The sequence below is a fragment of the Natrix helvetica genome (genome assembly GCF_964273705.1).
Source record: "Natrix helvetica genome assembly, chromosome: 9".
In the NCBI taxonomy this organism is placed as follows: Eukaryota; Metazoa; Chordata; class Lepidosauria; order Squamata; family Natricidae; genus Natrix; species Natrix helvetica.
The window spans coordinates 1,093,375-1,119,813 of NC_138560.1; the positions used below are offsets into that span (position 1 = coordinate 1,093,375).

Below are 26,439 nucleotides of genomic sequence, written 5' to 3' on the forward strand. Positions count from 1 at the left end.
CAATGGGAACTGCGGTCGCTTATTTCAATAAAAGCTTCGCGGGTCTTCACGCCCCCTTGAGTCACGATTGGTCAGAGAAACCTGGGCGGTGTAGAGCTGGCTCGCGGATTGGGTACCATGACAAATCCTGCTTCTGTGATTGGGCGAAGCGCTCGAAGGGGCGGGCAGTCCGGCTACGCAAGTATGGATGCTGCGGAAGGAAAGTCCGCTTTTCGCTCTCTGATTGGCCGCCTCCTTTCCCCCCCCCCCGCCGAAGCGCGCCCCCGACACCCCCGCCCCCTCGCTCCTGATTGGGCAAGGGCTGGCGCAGGCGCGAGAGGCGCCCCCGAGCAAAGATGTCCGCGGTGGTGGCGGCCGCTCGTGTTCTGTCTGAGGCGGCGCTGACAGGCGGGCGGCGGGCGCTGCGGGGCGGCGGTGGCTGCCGGCGGTGGAAGCGGGGCGGCGCCTGGGCGCTGCCCGGTCGGACGTGGAGTTCGGGGGCTCCGCCGGGCGTCCCTCCTCAGGCGAAGGCGGCGGGGCCGGGGCTGACCGGAGCCGTCCTGAGGGAAGTGGCCCAGCAGCAGAAGAAGGTGAGGGCCGGGCAGGCCAGCCCAGACCGTCGGGGGCCGCCGCGACCCTCCCGTGGCGGTTGGGCGGCCGTCATGGGGCCTCCGCAAGGGTCAAGCCTCAGGGGCCGGAGAGCCCGGGTTGGGGCTTCCGGCCTCGCCTGCTGGAAGCTCGGAGGGTTAGCCATAGGTGAGGCCAGTGCAGAAGGGGCAGACCAGACGCCCACCGGCCTTAGGGGGAGCTCAGAGACGGAGCTTCAGGGAGCATCAGAGTTGAAGTCCTGAGTTGGGCATCCCTTCATTCAAAAGTACAGGTAGTCCTCGACTTACAGCCATTCGTTTAGTGACCAAAGCTACAATGGCCATGAAAAAAGTGATTTATATCCGGTTTTCCCACTCACGACCCTTGCCACAGCCTCATGGTCTCATGATCAAAATTCAGCCATTTGGCAACTGATTCATATTTACGACGGTCGCAGTGTCCCCAGGGTCACAAAGAAGCTACCTTTGCCGACCTTCTGACAAGCAAAGTCAACAGGGAAGCCAGATTCATTTACAACTCCACTGGGGGGGAAAATGATATGACGGTTTTTCACGCTTACAACCGTTGCGGTGGGCCGTGTGAAAACGGTGGTCACATGACCATAATTCAGCCATTTGGCAACTGGCTCTTATTTATGATGGTTGCAGTGATCATGTGATCACGGGATCCCCTTTTGTGACTGAAAAGCAAAGTCAATGGGGAAGCCAAATTCACTTATCAACTATGTTACTAAGTAGCTGCACTTAATGTTGATAAGAAAGATTGTAAAATGAGGCAAAAATCACTTAACAACTGTCTCACCACCTAAAATGTTGGCCTCAATTGTGGTCATAAGTGGAGGACTACCAGTACATGGTTTCTGCAGTTGTGCCCTGCCTCCATTTAGCCCTTTCTCTCTCTCTCCCCTTCCAGTCAACGGGAGAAGAAGATGGGAAAGGCTCCGATGAACAACAAGAGAAGACGAAAAAGCAGAACCCTGCCTATACAAAGAGACTGCTGCAGATAGTAGGCCTTCTCGGAGCTGGCAACGGCGTAGCAATTATCTACATCTTTGGTAAGTCAGCTTTCAGCCTATGATTTCATGGCAAGCCCAAGATAAAATCAGTACCGGTCAGTGCATTGTATCGAAGTTCTGTTCTCTGGCTTATGATTGGTACCACAATCTGAATTGTTGCAGTTGTACCCTGGGACCAGGCCTCTGCATAATATCTTCCAGTTAACAGTGTGTATGTTGATGGAGTTGATATGTTGATGTTCTGTTTCTGTTTGAAATCAAAATATACATGACAGTGCTCTGAAGGTGAAGAGTTGAATAGTTTATTGCCAAGATGGTTGTTTTAAGTCTTTAAGATACTGGTTGGATCTTCTTTGTTGGCATTAGTGATTCTTTGGTCAGTCCAGAAGATTGATTGATGGGAAGAATTGTATGTAGTTTTATTTCTCTATCCTAAACCTAGTTCCGTTACTGCTAGGAAGTGTGATGGGGTGAGATCCTCAAGATTCATATGCACATCTCCCCAGGCTATTAAATGGCTCCCTATTTCTCATTGTTGACAAATATTTCTCATTCTTTCACTCACTCACTCACCCTTTCTCTTTTTTCGTCAGGTCGTAATTCCGTGGATGAAAATGGTGCGAAGGTAGGATGCCTTATTATCTAAAAGAAGTTTTCTTGTTAACTAGGTGGCTGCCACTAGAGGTCGTTCAGTGTTCAGAAGATTCTGGGCAGTGTAAAGTCAGATGTTGTAGCCTGTTTTATCAGAAGCACAGAAAAGATTAATTTGAGCTCCAAATAAGTTTAGTGTTGGTAAAAACTGACTAGGAAAAGCAAACGATGAAATGTGATGAAAGCCAACATCACAAGGATTATATATCACTGTAGAGCAGGCGTGTCTAACCTTGGCAACTTTAAACTTGTGGACCCCAACTCCCAGAATTCCCCAGCATGGGGAATTCTGGAAGTTGAAATCCACAGATCTTAAAGTTGCCAAGGTTAGACCACCCTGCTGTAGAGAAAAACTCCTTTGCAGGTAAGCTTCCAAAATAGCAATCATCTGTTTTTCATTATTGTGGTTGGTCCTTTAGATGGCAGCAGCTCTGAAAGGCCACAACTGGGAATGGAAGTTTTTCAAGATCACCAAGAGACCTTGATTAGACTTGAGCCCATTTATTCCATGTTGACATCCAGCATTCTAGCACTGGCCTTGTGCAGTGAGTGTGGCAGAAATTGCTGAGCTCCAAAAATAACAGCTCAAACTCCCAACCTCAAATCTGCCCGCTCAGCAGTCCTAGCAGGACTTCACAGTTGCAAAAAGAAAGAAAGAGGTTGTGTGAGTGGTGACTCTCTTAGTGGCATGTTTGCAATGTTCCACTTACAATGGCACTGAAAAAAGTGGCTGACAAGCAGGAATAACTGCTGCAGCATCTCCAGGGTGGCATAATCAGAATTCAAGCACTTGACAACCAGCGTGTCTTTACAATGGTGGCACTGTTCGCGCGTGTGTGTGTGTGTGTGTGTGTGTGTGTGTGTGTGTCACATGATCGCCATTTGCAACCTTCCCAGCCAGCTTCAACAATCAGAATCAATGGGGGGAAGCCAGGTTCACTTAACGACTGTGTTGATTCACTTAACAAACACTGTGATTTGCTTAACAATGGCAAAAAAAGATCTTAAAATCAGGCCTCGCTTACCAAACAAAGTGCTGCTTAGTCCTGGAAATTCTGGTCCCGTTGTTGCGTTCGCATGTTGAGGACTACCTGTAATTTGCTTTTCTTTGCTTAATACATTGTCGAAAAAGAAAAATGGCTACCGGTATTTTCTTATTTATATTTTATTTGTATCCCCCTTTTATTATTTTTAAAAATTTAACTCAGTGAACATATCCAATACACCTTTCTCCTCCTATTTTCCTCACCACAACAATCCTATGAGGCAGGTTTGACTGAGAGAGTGATAGGCCCAAAGTCACCCACCTGGCTTTCATGCCTAAGACAGGACTAGAACTCACCGTCTCCCGCTTTGTAGCCTTAACCACCAGACCAAACTGCTGCTCTTATACTTTCCTGTACAATCTGTGATGATTTGTTCCTCGTTTTTGTAGCTTTTATATCCCCACACACACACACACAAACACTAGCAAATAGCCATGCCTCCTTCTACAAAATACCTCTAGGGATGCTCCGTTTCTCCTCATCCCGATTCCGAACAAAATATGTGCAACTTGCAGAATAGCCAATCGTAACTTGGAAGAGGAAAAAACGCTTCCCTTTCACGGAGCACAGAATGTAATCAGGCCAGCTTCCCAAATCTCTTTTGTGCCACCGAGACAATATTTGGGTGATGATTTCCTGTGACATGATAACTCAGCCTTCAGCCTAGGACAGGCCATGGGGAAAAGTCTGAAGCCAAGTTCCCACAGATGTTTTGTGGTCCTGATTACAGCAGGCACATGTTGCCAGGGATGTGTGAAAGGGGTCCCGGCTGATGGGCGCTTGATGTACCTGTTGTCATGGGGGGGGGCTAAGAGGGAAGGGCCTGCACGTCAGGGGAGCGCTACACATTTGTGATGAGGTTGTATTTGCTTGAGAAAGTTTCTCTCATGCTTCCAACATTTTGTCCAGATGTGGGGTTTGTTCTTTCATGGGTGAATTTCAGGGAAACAATGTCCTTAGCCTTTTGTTCAGCACAATAGATGGAAAGAGGGAAGTGCTTAAAGTTGATATTATGCTTGTCCATTCTGCATTATTCGATGATTTTTTTAATCTAACAAAATCTTAGGTCAGTAGTGACTGCAGCTCTGTCTATGGTCTGATCCTGGCATCAATACAGAAGGGAGGGTTTTTTTGTATTCGTTATCCTTTCCGTCTTTCACCTGATCCAGTCTAGTTTCTTATCGACATTGTTGAAATACACACACAGAAAAACAAAATACCACAATAGAATTCAGCATGTGTGCATAAATGTCCTCCCCACCCCCTCAGCAACAATTATGTACAAAGCGTTGCAGCCTAAATCTTTAAGCATCATTTTTGTTATAAAAGGTATTTATTATTGAGCAGGGAAATGCAAGCAGCTTCTGCAGTTGTACAGTGCTTCTACATTTTAAATTTGTGATCTGTCTTTTCTGTTTATTTCCCCAAGTTGGTGCTTTCTAAACTTGTCTGGGGTGACAGCATCTGGATTCTGTAGCCGGCACACTTATCTTACAGGGGTCATTTTTTAATTGTTGATTCCTAAAGAGATGCTCTCTGGTTCCCTTGGTGTGAATTGCAAGCCACGCAGATGAGGGAAGATTCTTTGATCTGTAGCACAAGTCCCAAGTGCCCTTGAGGAAACAAAGTGTGAATTGCTAGTGGCTTTACACATCCCTGAGGCATTTTGAAGGGCAGACTTAAAATACACCCACCCACTATCCCCAACACCTCTTTTAAGGCCCTGATTTCCTGATTGCCTTTCTCTTATACTGGCAGCTTTGAAGTTAGGAGCTGCCATTCTTCACCTTGTTGTAAACAACAACCTGAATTATCCTCGGAGGTGAGGACATCATACTGCACTACCCCAGAGGAAGAGAGGACTTCTTAAATCACCCTGGGTGAATGACCCTTCTCCCCCCGCCCCCCATCAGTCACCCAAACCTGAGCACGTTCCTTTCATGCTGCCCCTGGGCCTTCGTTTCTTCTCACCGTTATGGGCTTTGGGTCAGCTTATGGCCGGCACATGCCATCTGCTTTGGGCTGTTTGCACTAACAAGCACAATTCCGGCACAATTGGCAACTGTCTGAGAAGTAGTCTCCGTGGGGAGGAAGCAGGTTGGAGCACGGAGCCCCTGCCTTAGCTCTTTCCCCTTGAGTGCAGGCAAAGGGACGTTTATTCAATTTACTTATTTGGATCCCGCCTTTATTGTTTTGACAAAAAATATTCCCCCTTGTGAATGTTGTTTGAGGTGGGTTGGGCTGACAGTGAGAGACTGGCTGGACTCATGCAGCCTGCTTTCCTGGCTAAGGCGGGACTCAAACTCACCGTCACCTGGTGATTGGCACAAAGTCACCTAAGGTGGACTAGAACTCACCATTGCCTGGTGATTGGCCCAAAGTCATGCATAAGGCAGGACTAGAACTTCCCATCTCCTGGTGATTGGCCCAAAATCACCCAGCCAGCTTTCTTGGCTAAGGCACAGGACTTGATCTTAACTTTCCCGCTTTCTAGCCTGATGCCTTAACTACCCTCATGTTGTGGTGACCCACCCCATTCCCAGTGCATAGTTACAAATGTTTGGCTTTTAAGTGGGCTTTCTCTCCCCCCGCCTCCCCTTTCAAAATCAAATGTTAAGAAGGGAGAACTGTGTCCGAACGATTCCTTATGAAACCTCTATTTTTCAGCTCCTGTGTCCCCATTATGTTTTGGATAATTAGCAGATGTATGGTAATCCAGCTCAATTCCCCTAGAATTATCTTGTTAATATGAGAGATAATTACAGCGTTAGCTAGAGTAAGTAAAGAACTTACGTAAGTTATTCTCTTATAGAAGTGGATGTGGAATATTCTCTTCTATCGGTAGCTTATCTCAAATAGTCTTAAGTTGGACATGTGTGTCTCAAACCTGAGCCCCTCTTTTGGGGGGAAAGCGAAAGGGGCCGGATGTCTAGAATTCTTACAAATGGCCTTGCTTTGAAGTAGCCCCTGCCTCTCCCCGCCTGCCCCTTTCCGTCCTGCTCTGGGGCCATAAGAAGGCCCCTTTGGTTTGGCTAATGACCCTTTCTCAGCCTGCCTGTCGCATTCATGCGAATGGCCACAGTGAGGCGTGATGGCAAATGTGCCTGGTCTGAGGACCCCGGCTGGCACACTTCACAACTTCCCGCAAGTCGCATGGCATCGCTTGGGCTCAGGGGGATCCGTCTGGGCCCATTTCGGCCTAAGTGGTTGCAAAAGGGCCCCCGGCTTTGATCTTCCTTTCTTTCCCACGCTTTTCTTTGGCTTCCGTGTGTTGAGAAGTGTGGAGCCGCTCAAAGAGGCTTCTTGATCTTTTTTTATTACAAATTTCCTTTCTCACTCTCCCCATTTGCATTGATCTCCCGGCCTCAGTCTTGGAAACAAAACGTTGGCAACTTCTGAAAAGCCGTGCTTAGGGCAGAGTAAGTGAGCCACCCTGGGAAAATCCTGAAGCCCTTCTGCTTCTTAGTACCCTCATTGCCTCTTGGACGTTTGGGGAGAATGCCTTGATATTGTTCTCAAGGAGAGAGGCAACCTGGGAATTAAGGAGAAACGTCTTAACAGTCAGGACAATTAACCAGTGGAACGGCTTGCCCCCAAACGTTGTGGGTGCTTCATCGCTGGAGGTCTTTAAGAAGAGACTGGAGAGCCACCTGTCTGAGGAGGGATAGGATCTCCTGCTTGATCAGGGGGCTGGACTAGAAGACCTCCAAGGTCCCTTCTAGCTCTATTCTGATTCTGCTTTGCATAGGGAGCTGAGTGGTGTGTTCCTGACTCTTTCTTTTATTTGGGGCTGGCGTTTTGGAACCTCGTGTCCTTTCTGGTTGTTGGAGAAGACTCTTGAGAGTCCCCTGTCCTTCAAGGAGATCCAATCAGTCATTCCGAAAGGAAATCAACCCTGACTCTCCCTTGGGAGGACAGATCCTGAAGCTGAAGCTCAAATACTTCAGCCACCAAATGAGAAGAGAGAACTCCTTGGAAAAGACCCTGATGTTGGGAGAGATGGAAGGCGAAAGGAGAAGGGGATGGCAGAGGAGGAGATGGTTAGATAGTGTCATCGATGCAATGAACGTGGATTTGGGCAAACTGTGGAGGACAGAGGGTCCTGCGGTCCATTGTTTTCAAAGAGTTGAACACGACTTAGCAACAGTGACAATGAAATCCTTTCTCGCCCTCTTAGAAACTCCTGTGTTCAAGAGTCTGTTTCGTTTAGCAGATGTGGGCCTCTGGAGGGAGGATTGCAGTGTCTAAGACACGTAGATATCCCAGCTCTTTCTCTCCAGGTGGGGCCGTTGAGCTTCAAACTTCTGACTGAGATGTTGGTAGAAAGCAGAGAAAACGACATTCCCTGGAAATTAAAGCTGATTTGCCAGGGATATTTGCTTTACACACGGCTGCCTCCTTCCTGAATTCAACCGGGCCCCTCTGGGCTTCCAAGTCCACGTATCCCTAGGAAAACCATTTTATCCGGTTGGGTCCTGCGTGCCGGATGGCAGGGAGGGCAGTGGGGACAGACAACGCTGTTGCTTCCAGGGCTCAGTACTTGCAGGGAAGGGAGACTTTTTTTCGGTTGAGATACTTCTCAGCTGCATGGAATCCCTTGTTGACTGTGCTCCGGTGTCCCTGCACGGATCCTGCATTCCAGATCACGTGGCCCCAGGGATGCTGCCCCGGTTGTAAGTGTGAGAAACAGTCCCAAGTCCCTTTAATTTCAGTGCCTAAACAAATGGCCGCAAGTCGAGAGGAGTCCCCGCGTGGTTCTTTTGCAAGACTTTAGACCAGCAGAAGAGAAATCGGGAACCCTAAATTCTGGCCCAATTGAGGGGCCCTGTTTCCCTCGAGACGGCATCTCTGCAGCAGCTCCACATGTCCTCCGGTTAACAAGTTTGCAGATGAAGCCAACTTGGACACGGGTCAGTTGGGTAAATCTGGCAGCGGTGGCTGGATTTGGTTAAGGCGGGTGGGAGGGGAAGAGCCCCCCCAGGCAGCTGCCATTGTGTGGTCGGACACGGCCTGTTCTCCATTGTCAGCCTCAGTTTCCTGCCCTGTCAAGTTGATGCTCCGTTGCCTGGAACAAAGCAGGCCAGGCCTTGGGCTCTGACTGGTGCATTTTTCCGTCTCTTCGTCTTGGCCTCTTCCTTCCGCCTCGCTTTACATAATCCGAAATTTCGCGGCCCAAGAAGTAAAACAGAACAATGGCTCGTGAACTGGCGTGTGTCCCTCAGCCAGGGATTAGCTGGGTTTCACGCGGCCCTCGGTCCAGGAGCATTTGGGAAGGTAGAGCCCGAGATGATTAAAACCATCGCCCTGTCCTTTTGTAAACAGTATCTGCCGTGGGATTGATCCCAGCCCTGCCGGGGTTGGAGCGGAGGAGTTTTAGAAGCCATCCGGATTCCTTGAAAGGGTTTTGCAGTTTAAGCCAACAGCTGCTTTCCTTCTGCACCTGTAGCTGAAAAGAATAAACTTCTTGCTGTCCTGATAGGATGGCTCTGTATTCACGCACTCATGCACGATCAGATGGGGTGGGGGGGGAACCATTGTTGTTTTAAGATCTACTAAGACCTATTGTCACTTTGTGTGGGGGAGTCTTTGGGGCTCAAACAGCTGGTGCTTTCAAAACCAGGCAGACTTGAAAGGCTGCATTAGCCAGCGAGTCTTCCTGGGCTCTGGGGAGAGAGCTGGTTCAGCCTCACTTCAGAGTATTAGAGTGGGATCATTTTGACCCAAAGATAACAGACTTTGCAAAGCTGAAATGCAGCACCTTCCAAGTTGGCTGCGGGCAGATTAAATCCGTACTCGAGCAGTGCTGCTTAACAAACTGGCCACCCCTCCGCTGTCTTTTTTCCACTTTTGATTCTTGCCTCCTTTGAATCTGAATCAAATTGCGCCACTCTCAGTTGTAAAAGAGTAAAGGAAATAACACAGCCGTTGTTGGTAGGTGACAACGCGAAAAACCTTTGCGGTCTTTGAAATCAGTAAGAGAAATGGGGGGTCCAGGTCTGTTATAAAAAGGGGTGCCCATTTTTTAAAAAAATATTGTCTCTCTTCTTCCTGCTCCCCCACTTGTTCATTCCTCTTGGGCAGGGGTCTCCAAGCTTGGCAACTGTAAGACTTGCAGACTTCAACTCCCAGAATTCCCCAGCCAGCCCAGCACAGCTGTGAGTTGAAATTCACAAATCTTAAAAGCTTCTGGCTGGGGAATTCTGGGAGTTGAAGTCCGTAAGTCTTAAAGTTGCCAAGGTTGGCAGGCCCTGCTTTTGGTCCCCCACTTTGGTGGGGCTGAGGTTTGCAGGTGCTGATCCTCAGAAGGGGTCCTCTACAGGGGGTGGCACGCATGCCCCACCTTGCAACAACAAGATTGGCTCCTGGCTTTTCGTAAGCCTTTTGAAACTTGAATTGTTTGGGACGGCCTGGGAAGAATGGAACGACGTCATCCGTTTATTATGATGGCTGTGGTTGGCTCGCTTTCCTTTTGCCGTTTTTAGTTGTATATTGCTTGGTGACTGTGATTTGGTTGCTGGCCAACCAATGGTGGGTGCCATTAACTATTTAGACTCTGGTGGTAAGAAATCCGAAGGACCTCTGTTTCGGCAGCTTTTGAACCTTTGGGTATTTGAGTGGCTCTTCTTAAGTTTTAACCTGAACACAAAATCAGCCTTCAGTTTAAGGCAGGCTAGGAAAAAGAAGTGATATTGAACAGAATAGAGCTGGGAGGGTCCTTGGAGGTCTTCTCGTCCAGCCTCCCACTCAAGCAGAACAACCTATACCATTTCAGATAAGTGACTGTCTGGTCTCTTCTTCAAAACCTCCCGTGATGGAGCATCCATGGTTTCTGAAGGCAGCTTCTGTTCCCCGATTAATTGTCCTGTCAAGAAATTCCTCCTTCTCTCCTGCAATCGTTTCCACCAGGGTCCGCCTCAAGGCGAATGAAGTTGGTCCAGTACATTGAAGGAGGTTTCCAGGTCGAGCATCACCCTATAAAAGCTGCTTTGACTCTGGAGGGTCTTGGGCCGAGGGTCCTGCATGATCTCCACTTGCTGGCTGGGGACACAGAAGAGCTGCTTCTTACCCCTTTGCCACAACAGTCCAGTCTGGAGGTGTGAAGGCCATTTGGCTGGTGCACCAAAACCCATGGCTTGTGCAAACACCCACGTTGTTTTTTTTTAAAAAAAACAGCGCAATAAGGGTTGCTTGCTTGTGGAAGAAGATGGCTAAGGCCCCTCGCTCTGACCAGACACGTCCTTGTTCCTTCCCCGGGGCTGCTTGTGAGGGCATTCGGTCAAGGATTCTGCTCCCCAAAATCCTTGTTGTCCCTTTGGCAGATTGTGAAGCCCAAGGCTCCGAGCTACCAAGGTTCACGTCTGCCCCATGCTCACGTGTGGGTCTCTAGGAGGGGCTGCTCAGGAGCCCCCTCTCACCTGCCTTACATCGAAACTCACCTGGACAAACCACTTCTTTTTCCCCAGAGCATTCAGTTCAGATAGTCCTCGGCTTATGGCCACAACAGAACCCAACATTTCTGTTGCTAAGTGAAACATTGGTCAAGTAAATATTGCCCCTTTTTGCACCCTTTCTTGCCACAGTTGTTAAATGAATCACTGCAGTTGTTAAGTGAACCTGGCTTCTCCATCGAATCTGCTGGTCAGAAGGTTGCAAAAGTGGATCACATGACCTTGGACACTGCAACCGTCATAAATACGAAGCACCCGAATTTTGATCTTGTGACCACGGGGATGCTGCAATGGTCGTAAGTGTGAAAATCGCGAGTCCCTTTTTTTAGTGCTGTTGTGACTTTGATCCATCACTAAATGAACTGTTGCAAATCGAGCATCTGCAGGAACACTGGAGCAAGGACACTGTGGATTTCAACCCCCAGAATGGGCTCTGCTGGCTGGGGAATTCTGGGAGTCGAAGTCCAGAAGTCTTAAAGTGGCCAGGTTTGGACGCCTTAAAGAGTCCTGGAGAACAAACAAACAAACAAAGCTCCTCTGTCTGGTGGTGAATTCCTGTGTTAGGCCAAGGCATCGTTTCCCTCTCCCCCCTCAGTGTCTGAGTCTCCATCATATCCTGGGTTTCTTTCCTTTCCTTTCCATTAAATTAGGTTCCTGCATGGGAATAAAGCTATCCCCCAATTAAACACGGCCTCCCACATCCCATCTTCCTTCCTGCCATCTGTTTTGACCTGGGCAGTCTTCCGCTGACCTGTTTGCCTGGCCAGTGTGAACTCGGAGTCGCAGCCCCGATGCTGCCCCCAGGAACGTTTTGTACACAGGAAAGGAAGGAAAGGAATGGTAGCAGCTACCCGCCTGCCTCTCGCTCCACCCTGAGCACTGCAGCCCTAAGGCAGCCTTTCCCAACTGAGTCCCCTCATGGTGTGATGAGGGCAGTTATATCTGAGCACATCTGGCGGTGCCACGTGGGTTGGAGAAGGCAGCTGCAGAGCCAGTTTGGTTTAGTGGTGAAGGCGCCAGGCTAGAAAGTAGGAGGCAGGGAGTTATAGTCCAGCCTTAGGCATGAAAGCCAGCTGGGTGACTTTGGACCAATTATCAGGAGGTGGTGAGTTCTAGTCCTGCTTTAGCTATGGAAGCCGGCTAGGTGACTTTAGGGTAGTCACCAGGTGACTGGGAGTTCTAGTCCCACCTTAGTCATGAAATCCAGCCACGTAAACCTGGCCAGTTCCCCTATCTCAGCCCAACACCAACACTACCCCAGTGTTGCTATAGTGGAGAAAGGAGGAGGAGGAGGAAGGAGTGTTAGATAGGTTCACCTCCTTGACTTATTTGTAAAAATAAAGGTGGGCTAGAAATAAACAGACAGACAGGTGTGTTGCTGTGTGTCTCTTGTTCCCTCCTCCCTGCCCCCATTTTGGGATATGCAGTGTCCCCTTGGAATCAAAATAAACACACCGTTTTCTCTCAAAAGCACCTTTGGGACAACTATGGATGACTGAGAATCTCCACCGATAAATTGTTCTCTCTCTCTCTCTCTCTCTTTTTCTTTCAGATTCCTGATGAATTTGATGACGGTAAGTAGACAAGACCGGGGTCTTGAAAATTTCCTTGATGGGCTCCGGCCAGCAGGTTGAGTTGAGGGTCAAGAATGGGAGCAAAGGGATTGCCGAAGTAAATCTAGAGTTGCCACCCTTATCCAAGGAAAACACAACTGGAATGTTTACTGCATATTATTTGCAGTTGCGGAATTTAGTCTCCTGGCTGCATTTCTTGAGAGCAAAAAGAGAAATTATTTTTCAGCTAATCAATATGTTTCACTGTCTAAGTCCCTAGGCTGGGTCCAGCCGGCCTCCGCTGAATTGCGCTAGAAACCACTCTGCGAAGGGATTAAGCTCTTTGAACCAGAAGCTGGGTCGCTGCAGCTGTGACCTGGTGCCCTCGGCTCTTAATCACCTTTTCAAAAAGTGAATATGCCTTTAATGCGGCGGGCAGAAATAACCGGAATCGCTTTCCCCTTGCCATCGGCTGCACGGCGAGGGGGTTTCTGCCCCCAAAGCAACGGGCCCCTTTTCAAAAGCAGACGGTGGGGCAGATCTTTGCAGGACAGGAAGCTCTGTCCCTCAAACCAGCTAGGGTCTCCCCCCCCCCCACTCCCCCGCTCCTTGCCTGCCCTCGCACATAGCTGGAGGCCAACATCCCTGGATAATGGGGAAGACTGAAGACCTTGGAGGGGGCCGGGGTGGCGCGTCCCCAGGGTGGCTGAAGCATGTCACGAGCATTCCAGATGTCCCTCTGACGAGAGGGGCAGCTGGGGAAGCCGGTTTGGGGTCTTGACATCTTTGGGTTGCTTCGGAGGTTGCAGAGTCTCTCCTTTTGCAGCAGATTCTGCCACGGCTTCTCCCCATTGGCCCCGCAGGTGGGGTTGGGGCATCTTTCTTTGCTTTGCTTTAAAGCAGGGGCCTCCCAACTTGGCAACGTTAAGCCTTGTGGACTTCACCTCCCAGAATTCCTCAGCCAGCTAAAGTCCACAAGTCTTAAAGTTGCCCTGTTGGGAGACCTCTGCTTTATAAGGTCTGGTGACCCCCTTAGATAAGAACTCTGGCAGTTGGAGTCCAGCCATCTCAAAGGCCCCGAGGTTAAGCATCGCCAAGTTCACAGATGGCACAACTCTCATCGGTTGACCTCAGAGTTGGTTGGAGAGGAGCAGTATCAAAGCTGAATGATAGACCTCTAGAGCTGGAAGGGACTTTGGCTTTGGTTTTGTAGTCCAGCCCCCTGTTCAAGGCAGGAGCCTTATTCCATGCCAGTCAAATGGTGGCCCTGTCTATTCTTGTAAAGGATGGGGCACCCACAGCTTCTGAGGGCAAGCATTCCGCTGTTTCCTTGTTCTCTCTTTCTCCTCCCCGATCGTGTCTCTCTTTGTTAAGCTTCCATTAATTGTATAAAGGGAGTGGCTCTTTTCATCATTCGAAATGCCCCATTGGAGAATTCCAGCTTCCCTTTCCCCAAAAGGTGGGGCCTGCTGCAAAATTGAAGGAAGAATCCAATCTGGGTTGGTCATCAGGACCCAGGGAACGCCAGCATGGGCTCCAGCACGAGTCCAAAAGCCCGGAAGACAAAACCTGGTCTGAACCGGTGACCGACCCACCTTGGATTCTGCCACATTGTCCTGGGAGACGTAAATCCATTTCGCTCTGACGGAAGAGTCGTCGTATTCTCAGCTTTGGGAACGGGAGGAGGGGGGGGGGCAGGAGTTGCCATGTGGGGCAGAGGGCCAGATGGAACCTGGCCGCGGCTTCCCCAAAGCAGATTGTGGTGGAACGCTTCGGACAAGAGTGGGGAGGGGGGTCCGGGGCGGATGGGGGAGTTTCTTTGGGGGAGGCGCAAAAGGCCGCCTTCCTCGGCTCCTTTCATCCAGGCATATGCGCTGGCATATTAAAAGGCATAGCTTCATTGTCATCCCTCCCCCCCCCATACATTTCCTCCCCTCCCCACCTTTCCCTTCCTTCCAGATGTTCAGCTAACCCATCTCTCCTTGGTGGGAAAAGCTGCCCACCTGGCAGGGAACCCCGGTGTGCTCTTTTCCTTCCGGGGTTGTTTAATTCACAGAGGCTTTCAGGGGAGAATGAAAGAATCCCTTACCAAAGCTGAGAGGTTATTTAGCTTTTCCTGCAAAAATCACCTTTAGTCAGAATAAGAGCCAGAAGGGGCCTTGAAGGTCTTCTAGTCCAACCCTCTGCTCAAGCAGGAAAACCTATGCCATTTCAGACAGGTGGCTGCCCAGCCTTTCCTTAAAACCTCCCAGGGATGAAGTGTGATATGACAGCATCTTCCAGAATGTGAGGGGCTGCCACAAAGAGGAGGGGGTCAACTTATATTCCAAAGCACCTGAAGGCAGGAAGAAAAGCGACAGATGGAAACTAATCAAGGAGAGAAGCAATCTGGAATTAAGAAGAAACTTCCTAAGAATGAGAACAATTAACCGGTGGAACAGCTTGCCACCAGAGGTTGTGGGTGCTCCAACACTGGAGGCTTTTAAGAAGAGTCTGGACAGCCACCTGTTTGAAACGGCAGAGGCTCTGCTGCTTGAGCAGAGGGTTGGACTAGAAGACCTCCAAGGCCCCTTCCAGCTCTATTCTGATTGATTCATGTCAATGTCATTTCTGCCTGCTGCAGCTCAATATTTGGGAGGGAGGGAGGGAGGGGGGTTGAGAGGGTGCCTCTTCCTGGGATTCCACCAAGGCTCCCTCCAGTTGAGAGGAATCCTCGCCCCACCCGCCAGCCCCTCCTCCTCCTCCTCCTCCTCCTCCTCCTCCTCCTCCTCCTCCTCCAGCCCAGCTGCTCTGCTCCCATTACCATAACAATGTGCCCCAAATTACACCCCATTCAACAGGCCTCCTTTGATTGATTAACTTGGAGCTTCTGTTTGAATAACCCTGGCGGTTGAAATGGGGAAGCTGTAATCTCGGAGGGATGCTTAACAGGGCTGGTGGGAGGCTGCGGTCTCGCTCACACGCTCTTTCTTCCCCAGCCTGACCTCTGCTTAAGCAAGCTGGTCCTCGGAGAATCCCTTGTGTGTTGGGGGGGGGGGGGTAGCGCTGCAGCCCACATATGTTCCAGCAACATCAGAGGGTTTGGGGGGGTGGGGGGGGCAGAGAAGAAACCAGGTTGGAGCTGCAGCCTTGAGGAATCATGGCTGATAAAGAGTCCGTCTTCAGCTCAGGAACTACACTGGCCCCCAAATGTACTTCTTTCTTCTTCTCCCCCCCCCCTTTCTTCCTTCTGGGGACTCACAGGTAGACCTCGACTTACGATCACACTTGGGATCATTATTTCCTTTGCTAAGCAAGGCTGGTGTTAAGTGAGTCGGTCCTGATTTTGCAACCTTTTCCCCATGGTTGTTAAATGAATCGCTGCTGCAGTTTAAGTGGGCAGAGCAGTCATTAAACAAATGCGGCTTCCCGCCTTGGCTTTGCTTCTGACGGACGGTCGCAAATGGTGATCACACAACCCCCCCCCTCCCCCGGACGCTACAACCGTTGTAAATGCATATCAATTGCCAAGCCCCTGAATTTTGGTCACATGGCCACAGGGATGCTGCAATGCTCTTAAATGTGAGGACTGGTCATGTCACCTTTTTTTTAAACACCCTTGTAACTTGGAATGGCCACGAAAAGACTGGTGGTACGTCTAGGACCCCCTGTGTTTTTATTCCACTTGAGACCACAAAGCATAAAGGTTGATGCTTTAAATGCTAGCGGCTCCCTCATTCCCTGCCCAGAAAAATACCTGCTTAAAAAGCAGAAATCGTACTGCTGGTTTTTGAGGGCATTAAAAGGGATTTCTTGTAGCTTGGAACCAGCTTCCGTTGTACATGCCAGCACCCAGGAGCGAAAAGCGAATCGGACTGGGTGCCTGTCGGGTTATATTTAGAGGTTGGATCTGCAGAGTAATGGGTCTGGGATCCAGGTTCCATCCGCAATAGGAGAGGTGCTTTCCCTGGTTCTGCAACATGTTTTCTTCCCTTTGGCTTACAGATGTGGTCATCCTTCAACAGCTGCGAAGGTCATACAAGTATTTCAAAGATTATAGTCAGGTGAGTGTCCTCTTTCATCCATTTTAGGGAGGTTTTGGAACAGTAGTGTCCAAACGTGGCGACTTTCAAGACTTGTGGACTTCAATTCCCAGAATTCCCCAGCCAGCCTGCACAGTCCACAGATCTTAAAATGGCCAAGATTGGACAACTCTCTTTTTTAGATTTTTTTCCAAATTTTCCCAAATGAAAAACGACACCATAATGAATTTATATGCGAGTTGGCTTTAAAGCTTTCTGGTCTCCTACCCAATCCTGGTGAATTTTTTTCCCTCTTGGTCCAAACTAGGGATAAAAACATAGCATCCCACTCTTTCCCCCCAACCCGTTCTGCCCCTTCGCCTCTTCTGATGGCCTCGGTTTCTTTTTCCAGATGATCATGGAGCCCACCAGCCCTAAGTTGCTGCCGGATCCCTTGAAGGAACCGTATTACCAGCCGCCTTACACCCTGGTCATCGAACTCACCGATGTCCTCCTGCACCCTGAATGGTCGGTCTGTATCCTTTCCAGGAATTGGGGTTGGGGGCAGCGCATTCCCCTCAGAGCCAAGGGGCACGACAGGCACTTGGTTGACACACTGTCCCACCTATCAACAGTTTGAATTGTGTGGGGCTTGGTGCTTTTCTTGCAGACGTTTCATTACCAAACTAGGTAACATCATCAGGGTTAGAAGGGAGCAGGGTGATTTTACCGAGTTAATGAAACGTCTGTAAGAAAAAGCATCAGAGTATCTGCCGGGGACTGATGGGGTTTAGTTGATAATTGTCCTTTCTGCCTAGCTGGTGTTAGCTTTCTCTCAAGGCCTCTCTTCTCTCTCTCTGTCCTGTCCTCAGTTAGTGACTGGCTGGCGCTTCAAAAAGAGGCCGGGCATCGACAACCTCTTCCAGCAGTTGGCACCTCTCTACGAAATCGTCATTTTCACCTCAGAGACGGGCATGGTGAGCGCTCCAGGGATGGGCCCTGCCAGCTGGCCAAGCGGTGCTCGGCTCTTCTTCTCTCCCCCGTTTGAAAGAGGCTTTGAGTATGCAGAATGAACTTGTCACCTCTATTGAAATTAAAATCTATTATTTATTTTTAACTTAAGCCCTGAATAGATTCTTTTAGTTCAGAAGCCTCCAAACTGGGCAACCTTTAAGACTTGTGGACTTCAAACTCCCAGAATCCCCCAGCCAGCCAGAACTCTGGGAGTTTGAAGTCCCCAAGCCTTAAAGTTGCCCTTTAGCTAAAACTCCCTTACAGTTTCGACCACTGCTGGACCAGCAAACACTGTTCCAGGTATGACTGAACTGAGATTTGTGCCCAGCTGGGGGAACTGGGCATGAAAGTCCCAGCAAAGGAAGGGAAGGGGGCTCCAGCTTGTCTCAGGCCGGCCCGGACTTTGTGTCCAATGCCCATGCTGGCCACACAGATGCAGAGTGACCACAGGGGATAACCTTAGACCAGGTCAGGCCATCGAGAGAGAGAGGGAAGGAGGGGAAGGTTAGCACAGCTGGTTAGCCCATAGCCCTGACCCTCTCCTCCCTTCCACGCTCCTCCTTTCTCACGCTTGAGTGGTGGCAGTGGGGTCTCTCCCGGGGAGCGTGCCACGGCTCATTTGAATGAGAATGGCCCCCTCCCTGCGCCTTGCAGCCTATTGAATCCGAAGCATTGCTGTGCTAATTGAGTGGGCCTGTCTTTGGGGAGAAAGCAGCACCCCGGTCTTCACCCCCAAGGCCAGGAGCCACTCAGGGAAAAGGCTCCCAGCACCCACCTCTGCCTTCTGGGCACTTAGTTAACTCCTGGGGTCCAGCTAGGTCACAATTCACAAGAGCTCCTTGCTTCTCTGTTAACCCCTGAGAAAACATACATAGTCAAGAGAATATCTTAAATATTCTGAATAATCTAAGAATACAGAGAGTCCTCAACTTAACGACTATAATTGAGCCCCAACATTCCTGTTGCTAAGTGAAACATTTGTTATGTGAATTTTGCCCCATTTTATGACCTTTCCTACCACTGTTGTTAAGTAGTTAAGTTAGTACGGTTGTTAAGTGAATCTGACTTTCCCATTGTCCTTCCTTGTCAGAAAGTCGCAAAAGGATCACATGACCCCCGGGACTCTGCGACCGTCATAAATATGACTCAGTTCCCAAGCGTCCGAATTTTGATCCAATGACCATGGGGATGGGGATGCAATGGCCGTCAGTGTAGAAAATGGCCATCAGTCACTTTTTTTCAGTGCCGTCGTAACTTTGAACGGTCACTAAGTGAACTGTCGTAAGTCGAGGACTACCTGTAGGAGGCGACCAGGCTGAGTCCGAGGGACAGAGGGAGGGAGGGATCAAACGCATCGTCAGTCTCGCGTCCCTTCGTGCCCACAAGAGATCTCACTCCAGCCCCCCTTGACTTCCCCTGACTCTTCTCTGCCGCCAATTTGCTTTGACCGTTAGTAGTTCAGATTCTTGTGAAGAGCGTAAAGCTTTCTATTCACTTGAAGTGCCTGGACTTCCTGGTTTCCCCTGCTTGACCAACAGCTGAGAAATTGTAAGAATGTCTTAGTTAGTCTAAGGGTCCTCGTAGGTCAGAGGTCTTCAAACTTGGCCCCTTTAAGACGTGTGGATTTCAACTCCCAGAATTCTCCAGCCAGCAGAGAGCAAGGCTGAAATCCACACGCCTTAAAGGGGCCACGTTTGAAGACCTCGGTCGCAGACATTCTGCTTAGGGCTGCCACTTTTAACCGGTGTGGGTGAATATTGCCGCCTGGGTGATGAGCGTATCTCCCGCTTGACTTAATTTATTCTTATTTGTTTATTAAACTTATATGCCGCCCGTCTCACTGTGCAGCCACTGTGATCCAACTTCTCTAAGAAGGAAGGCGCAGGGTTAGCTCTGCACCCTCCTCCAAAGGGCTTTCCTGACAGCGCACAGCAGTGGCGGGTTGAAGGCGGTACGCCCCAGGTACCAGAGCCTGCCCGGAGCACCGGATACCGTACTCCTCACCAGTCTTTTAAGTCTTCGCTGCTTCCACGCACACGCACAGCGCGTACAGCACCTGCGCAATGCTCCGCTGAGCAGCTGGAGTGTCGTGGAGGCTCGCGGAGGCGCTGAGGCGCATGCGCGTGCTGCCCGCGTCCGGTTGGAACAGGATCTGGAACCCCCCATTGGCGCACAGAGATCCTCACTCATTTGAGCCGAGGCTGCTGGTGGCCCCTCCCTCGCCATCTTCGGAAGTCCTTTTAGAACCGTTCCTGGCTGGTCATTCCCTCCTGCCTACTCTCTCTCTCTCTCCTCTCCCAGACAGCCTTCCCCCTCATCGACAGCGTGGATCCCCACGGCTTCATCTCCTACCGGCTCTTCCGAGACGCCACGCGCTACATGGATGGGCATCACGTGAAGGTAGGGCTGCAGCACGGTCGGGAGAGCCGCGTGGCCCCGCGTGGGAGGGGCCCAGGGGTCCTTTGCGGTGGCTTTACAGCCGCTCGGAGCTGAGGAGCCAAAGGAGGAGACCTGCCAAATCCCTGTGCCCCTTGAAAAGGAGGTGATACCTGGGAAACAAGGATACTGCCCTTCCTCTTTCTTTGCCTTCTGCTGTTTTTAATTGGTTTTAGGCTGCTTTTGGGGACTCTGATTCTGGCTTTGGCTGTCCTGTTACGATGTGCGGTAGATTCTCCACATTTATCGGGGCACAGAGAGTCCTCGGCCACAGTGGAGCCAAAATTCCTATCGCTAAGCGAGGCAGGCGTTACGTGGGGTTTTGCCCCATTTTCACACTTTCTTACCACGATTCTTAAGCGAATGACAAGATGGCTTTCTCTTTGGTGTTTGAATAATACACAGCAGGGACACAAGTAACTGGGTATTAGCATCCCTGAGAATTGGTTTATTTTATTTTATTTATTTATTTGTATCCCACAGCGGACATATCCAATCCAAGGCCCTCCTCCTATTTTGCCCCAATCATAACCCTGTGAGGTGGGTTGGGCTGAGAGAGACCGGGGGGGGGAGGGGGGGGCTGGCCCTAAGCCACCCAATTGTCTTTCATGCCTAAACCAGGACTAGAACTCACCATCACGTGGCCCAAATCCCCCAGCCAGCTTCCAGGGCTTAGGTGAGACTAGAACTCACTGTCTCCTGGTCATTGGCCCAGAGACACTTAGCCAGCTTTCATGCCTAAGGCAGGACTAGAACTTCCCTTCTCCCACTTTCTAGCCTGGCACCTTATAACCACTAGACAAAGTGGTTGACCAGGAGCTCAGCTGCTCCGTCTCCCAAATGCACAGTTGGAGGATTCGCTTCCGTTGAGTCCCGCAGGGCTTTCCTCCCAGGACCCCAAACCTCCCTGAGGACCCCGGGCCTTTTTTGCCCTTGGGGCCCACTCTTGGCATCCCAGAATGCCTCCCCCCTCGACCTCCGCTGCCTGTTGCCTCTCTGGATGAGCCAGCAGCTGCCTTGGCCACGTGCTCCACAAGGCGAGTCCCCTGGGCCAGCTCTCCACAATAGAGGGAGGATGGCTTAACTGCTGGGCTCCCTCGGACTGGGGGGGGGGGGGTCAAAGCTGCCTTCTGTCTGTCTTCTGCTCTGCCCCCCCCCCCCCGTCACCTCCCATCTGCTGCTGGTGGGGAGCCTTCTCCCTATCTTAATTGTTTGGATTCTCCCCCCCCCCCCTTCCCCAAGTAAGCCTTGCGGGGCAGAGGGGGGGGGGAGGTTTTGTCTTCCTGGGAGAAGCAGCCTCACTCTGGGGCGGTTGCATTAAAGATGGAAAAAGAGACACTTGAGCCCAAATCCTTTTTTCTTTCCTTTTCCTTTTCTTCTCCTCCCCTCCTCTCTTCTCTTCTCTTCTCTTCTCCCAGCCAGGTGGATCCTACATATTAAATGTTAGATTTATTTCATCACTTTTTTCTGGAGCTTTTTTTTTTGTACGCTATTTTTTTCTTTTTTTGTCGTTCTGTTGAATGCATGCTTTTGTTTTGTTTTGTTTGTTTGTCTTTCTGGTTTGGTTTCATCTTTTATGATAAAATGATAAATAATACAAAAGGAAGAAGCCGGCCAGGCAATTAAAGATAGCTTGAAAGGAGGCCTTTTCTACTGTGCCGGGGAGGAGGAGGAGGAGGGGGAGCAGATTTCTTCCCAGTTCTTTCCCAGAGCTTTGTCTTTGTACTGAAAATAAAGATTTGGAGGTCGGAGCGATTTGTTGAACAGCCAAGTCTGCTCTAATCCAGCAAGGCAACCAAAGTGAATGGGAAGGGGGGGGGGAGGGGGGGTTGACAATCCCACAGAAAACTGATTGATTGAAGGACTTAATGACTAACTTCCAGTTACCTATCATTGTGTGGAATCTGTAGTTTATTGTTTTGTTTTCTTTAGAGCCTGGGACCTTGGAATATTTTGTACATGAAAAAGTAGACATCGCTTCTTTAAAAGCTGAGCTTATAATTTCCCTTATTTATTTTAAAGCTCAGACAGTAAGCACATCTCTCCAATCAAGCGGAGTGTGTGAGTGATTATAGACTTACAATACAATACAATAGTAGAGTTGGAAGGGACCTTGGAGGTCTTCTAGTCCAACCCCCTGCCTAGGAAGGAAACCCTATACCGTTTCAGACAGATGGCTATCCAACATCTTCTTAAAGACTTCCAGTGTTGGGGCATTCACAACTTCTGGAGGCAAATTGTCCCACTGATTAATTGTTCTAACTGTCAGGAAATTTCTCCTCAGTTCTAAGGTGCTTCTCTCCTCGATTAGTTTCCACCCATTGCTTCTTGTTCTACCCTCAGGTGCCTTGGAGAATAGCTTGACTCCCTCTTCTTTGTGGCAACCCCTGAGATATTGGAACACTGCTATCATGTCTCCCCTAGTCCTTCTTTTCATTAAACTAGACCTACCCAGTTCTTGCAACCATTATGTTTTAGTCTCCAGTCCCCTAGTCAGCTTTGTTGCTCTTCTCTGCACAGTTCTCTTCTCTTCTCAGTTCATTACTAGGATTTTTTTAAAAGGTCATTTTAACATAGTGGCTGCATCCGGTCCAAAGAACCTCACTCGCGATGCAGCCTTGCATGAGCCAGGAGTCTCAACACGAAAAATATTGTACAGAATTTCTCCAAATTGAACTCGATTGAAACGAGGCAGGAGGGAAAATGGGGGAAGGATGTGGGAATTTCCCTGCCAGGAGCATCGAAGGCCGGACTCCCTTTGAATGCCCTTGGCCCACACGGAAGGAGGGGGAAGCGCACGCACTCTCTGGCTCCCTTCCTTTGCTCATCCAGCTGGACTTTTCTGAAAGCGCTACAGGAGCCACAGGGGGCTCAGGGCCACAGGGCTGGCTAGCACCCTAAAAGCCCCCCCCCCGAGTTAATTTCCCCAGTCATTTTATATTTTTCCTTGCCTTTACACTTTCAATTGTGTATTCCCTGTTTATGCTTTGATGTTTTATCTGTGCAGCACCCAGAGTCTCTCTGGGAAGGAGATGGGCGGTTTTAAAAGTAGAGAGAGAAAGAGATGAGAGAGAGAGAGAGAGAGAGAGAGAGAGAGAGATCATTTTTGCTGGCTGGGTGTAATTCTGGGAGTTAAAGTCCACTCATCTTAAAGTTACCAAGGTTGGTTGAATGATGATGGATGATTGGACGGATGGACGGATGGATAGACAGAGACAGATAACATGTTGATTGGATGGATGGATGAATAGATAGATGATAGAAAGATAGCTAGACAGATGGACAGACAGACAGGCAACATAAGTTGGATGGATGGACAGACAGATGACATGGATGGATGGATAGATGGATGGATAGAGGATAGATAGATGGATGGATGATGGACAGACAGAGAAGACATAAAGATTGATTAATCGGATGGATGGATGGTCGGATGGAAGGACAGAGAGAGAAGGATGAATGGACGGATGGAGCACAAATGGTCAGAGGTTCCACCTGCTGCTCTCCTTGCTCCCCTCAGGACATCTCCTGCCTGAACAGGGACCCGTCCAAGGTGGTGGTGGTGGATTGCAAGAAGGAGGCCTTCCACCTGCAGCCCTTCAACGGCCTGGCCCTCAAGAAGTGGGACGGGAACTCTGACGACCGCACCCTCTTCGACCTCTCGGCCTTCCTCAAAAGTGAGCCCTGGGCAAAACACGAACTTTGGATGTTGGTTTCCGCCAATTAACGCCATTTGTAGTTATAGCCATGTCTGGCATTTGTCAAGTTGGCACATTCTTTTTTAAAAAAGGAGGTGGTTATTTTATTTTGTATTTGATTGCCCTGAAAAAATTTGGAAATGGACACCTTCTCTTCCCCCCCTCTTTCCCCCTCCCTCTTTCCCTAGCTTTATTCCCATTTATATTTTACATTGTGATAACCTTTAAAAAAGCCAGCAGAGGCCTCGGTCTCAAGGAAGCCAGCAGGGGAACCAGAGGAGGCCCTCCCCTTGAGCCCTCTCCCTTCCCAGCCGTATTTCCCAGAAGATCCAGAGGGAGCTTTGGGGCCCCTGCCTGGCCAGGATTCGTCCTGGAGGATCCCAGGTGCAGATGGCAGAGGGAGAGGGGCTTGTGCCAAGAAAGCCAGTCTGTCGGGTTGCTTGCTTCGCCCGGTCTTTGGGCCGGAGCTCATTTGTGGTCCTTCTCGTCTGCAGCCATCGCCATGAACGGCGTGGAAGACGTTCGCTCTGTGCTGGAGAACTATTCCTTGGAAGAAGATCCGCTGGAGGCTTTCAAACGCAGGCAGTCCCAGCTGGAGCAGGTGAGAGAGAGAGAGAGAGAGAGAAGGGGGACGGGGAATCTCAGGCCGTCCTTGGCGTACAGCCACAGTTCACAGGGGGTCCTTGGTGGTCTCTGAGCTGGGGTCAGTCCTGAGCTACGAAGATTCTCCTGCATTAAAACTACAGTGCAGCCCAAAATTTCTGTCACTGACCAAGACGGTTGCTAAATGAGTTGCTTCTCATGACCTTTTTTCCACTGTTGTTAAGTGAATCCCTGTAGTCATTAAGTGAATCCGGCTTCCCCCACCGACTGGCTTGTTGGGAGACGGCTGAGAAGGTCGCAGAAGGGGATGGCGTGACACACCCCCCCCCCCCCAGGGCAGAGTAGCCGTCACCAGTACCTGCCAGTTGCCAAGCGTGCAAATTTTGCTCAGGCGACCCTCCTGGGGAGACTGCAATGGTCCCAACTCTGAAAAATGGTCATGAGCCACTTTCCCCAGTGCCGTCATAACTGTGAACGGTCACTAAATAAACGGGGCTAAGTCAAGGCCTACCTGTATCATGCCCGCTGGGGAATCCTGGGAAGTCCAGGGGTCTTCAAATTGCCAAGGTTGGAGACCCCTGGTTTAATCCCTCGGGGGGGGGGGATGGGACACAGGGCTGCCACGGCTTCTGAGACCCCCGGGTGGGCCGCGGAGGGGGATGCATGGCGGGGCTGATGGCAGTGCCGGGGTCTGTGCCCCTCCCAGGAGGAACAGCAGCGGCTCTCGGACCTCACCCAGCACAAGAAGCAGCAGCTCTTCCTGGGCGCCCTGGCCAGCCGGCTGTGGCCTCGCTCCAAGCAGCAGTGACCCTGGAGCCCCTCAGGACCAGCCGCCCCCATCCACGAATGGACTTCTCAGCCGCTCTTGCCCCTCGGACCCCTGGCCTGGTGGGGAGGGGCCTTCTTGGGGAGGCTGCAGCAGGAGGGGCACAGACTTCGGCCCAACCTGGACATGGATCGTGGGCTGCAACCTGCCACTCCCTGCCCCCCCGAGGCCCCCTTCGGCAGCAACATCGTTTCTTGAGACCAAGACTCTGGTGGGTGAAAGGGTCCCTCGGCCCTGGGAGGGGGGGGCTGCGGGGGGGCCGGGGGGCCAAGCCATCACCTACCCAGGAAATGGGCCTGACTGCAGCGGCAACTAAAAGGAGGGGAAACTCCAGCCAGGGAAGGAGGAGGAGTTGGCTTCTCCAGTGGCTCTCCTCCCTTCTTGTCGTGTTCCCGTCGGGGGAGAGACGGTGCCGTTGCTCAGCCTGTTGGGGTGAATGGAAAGGAATGTTGGGCTCACTCCAAATAAATGGCCATCTTTATAAGAACGATGCTCCTGCTACGTCAGTCTCCTCGGGGGCCCTCGGGGGGGGGGGTTCCTTGCAGATGTTTCATCATCCGTGTTGGGAGGGATTTTTCAGAGTGGAGCAAGAAGAGGAGGAGGACTGGGGGGTCCTTGGTGCTCTCTGAGCTGGGTGGTTTCTTTGCAGATGTTTGATGACTCCAGTGGGGAACATCATCCGTTCGAGAAGGGAGGGAGGCTTGTGGAGAGGAGGAGGAGGAGGAGGAGGAGGAAGAAAATGACTGGGGTCCATGGGACTCCCTGGCCTTGGTTGCTTCCTTGCAGGCTTTTTCCTACCCAACTAGATACCGCTGTCAGTGCTGGGAAGGAGTGGGGTTGCCTGCGCCAGGCCTTGTTTCTGCACGACTCGAGGGGGAGGAGGGGAGGAGGAGGAGGAAGGCCAGGCAGGGTTCTCCATCAAGCTGACGTCCGAATTCTCCTGCCCTGTGAGTTGAGTGCCTGTATCTGTTCAGCCTCCTCCCCCCCCCCCCCAATATCTCCCCACTGAAAAACCACTTGCAGCTCTTTGTCTTGAAGCCGAGGCCAGCCGTAAACAGGAAAGGAAAGCAGCTGGAATGGGCTGGGGGTGGGTGGGTGGGGGCTTTGTTTCCCATGCATAAACATGGCAGCAGAGTTTCAGTCGGAACGGTTCCTTCCCTCACACTGAGGCAGGGGGGTCTCCAAACAGAATTCCCCAGCCAGCTCTTCTGGGAACGGAAGTCTACCCTGGTCTTAAGGTTGCTAGCTTAGAACTTCAGGTGGGCAGAAACCTGGAAGGAGACCGGCCAAGATCCCTTCTTGCTGGCTTCCACGTTGCCACCTTTATTTTTCCCTTCATTGGGCCATTCGAGGCCTGGAAGGACGGAAGGAGACCTCGGTTTCCCTTTGCAATGAGCCTTCACTGCCTGTCAGGACCACCAGAAGGTGGTGGGGGTGGGGGGGATGAGGGAGACCTCCGGGACGTCTCCCCTGGCGTGGCTACTGCTGCAGGGACGCAGAACCGGGGCACCACAACAGCCTTGCAAAGACTGGAGGAGAAGCTGCTCTGCAAGGGTTTTC

General features: G+C 50.7%; 1 protein-coding gene across 1 annotated transcript; it reads left to right on the top strand.

Moving 5' to 3' along the window:
* The first annotated feature begins 299 nt into the window (after positions 1-299).
* On the top strand, positions 300-25,366 carry TIMM50 (translocase of inner mitochondrial membrane 50). Its single transcript, XM_081961500.1, has 11 exons — positions 300-569; positions 1,501-1,642; positions 2,197-2,228; positions 12,301-12,322; positions 16,286-16,344; positions 16,715-16,834; positions 17,175-17,279; positions 19,618-19,716; positions 23,273-23,429; positions 23,945-24,051; positions 24,760-25,366. The coding sequence occupies exons 1-11, from the start codon at positions 336-338 to the stop codon at positions 24,859-24,861; spliced, it is 1,179 nt and encodes a 392-aa protein (XP_081817626.1). The 5' UTR covers positions 300-335; the 3' UTR covers positions 24,862-25,366.
* The last annotated feature ends 1,073 nt before the right edge of the window (positions 25,367-26,439 follow it).

Coding starts and splice junctions, on each gene's coding strand:
- TIMM50 (XM_081961500.1), top strand. CDS start 336: ATGTCCGCGGTGGTGGCGGCCGCTCGTGTTCTGTCTGAGGCGGCGCTG. Junction 570..1,500: donor TGGCCCAGCAGCAGAAGAAG/GTGAGGGCCGGG, acceptor CTCCCCTTCCAG/TCAACGGGAGAAGAAGATGG. Junction 1,643..2,196: donor AGCAATTATCTACATCTTTG/GTAAGTCAGCTT, acceptor TTTTTTCGTCAG/GTCGTAATTCCGTGGATGAA.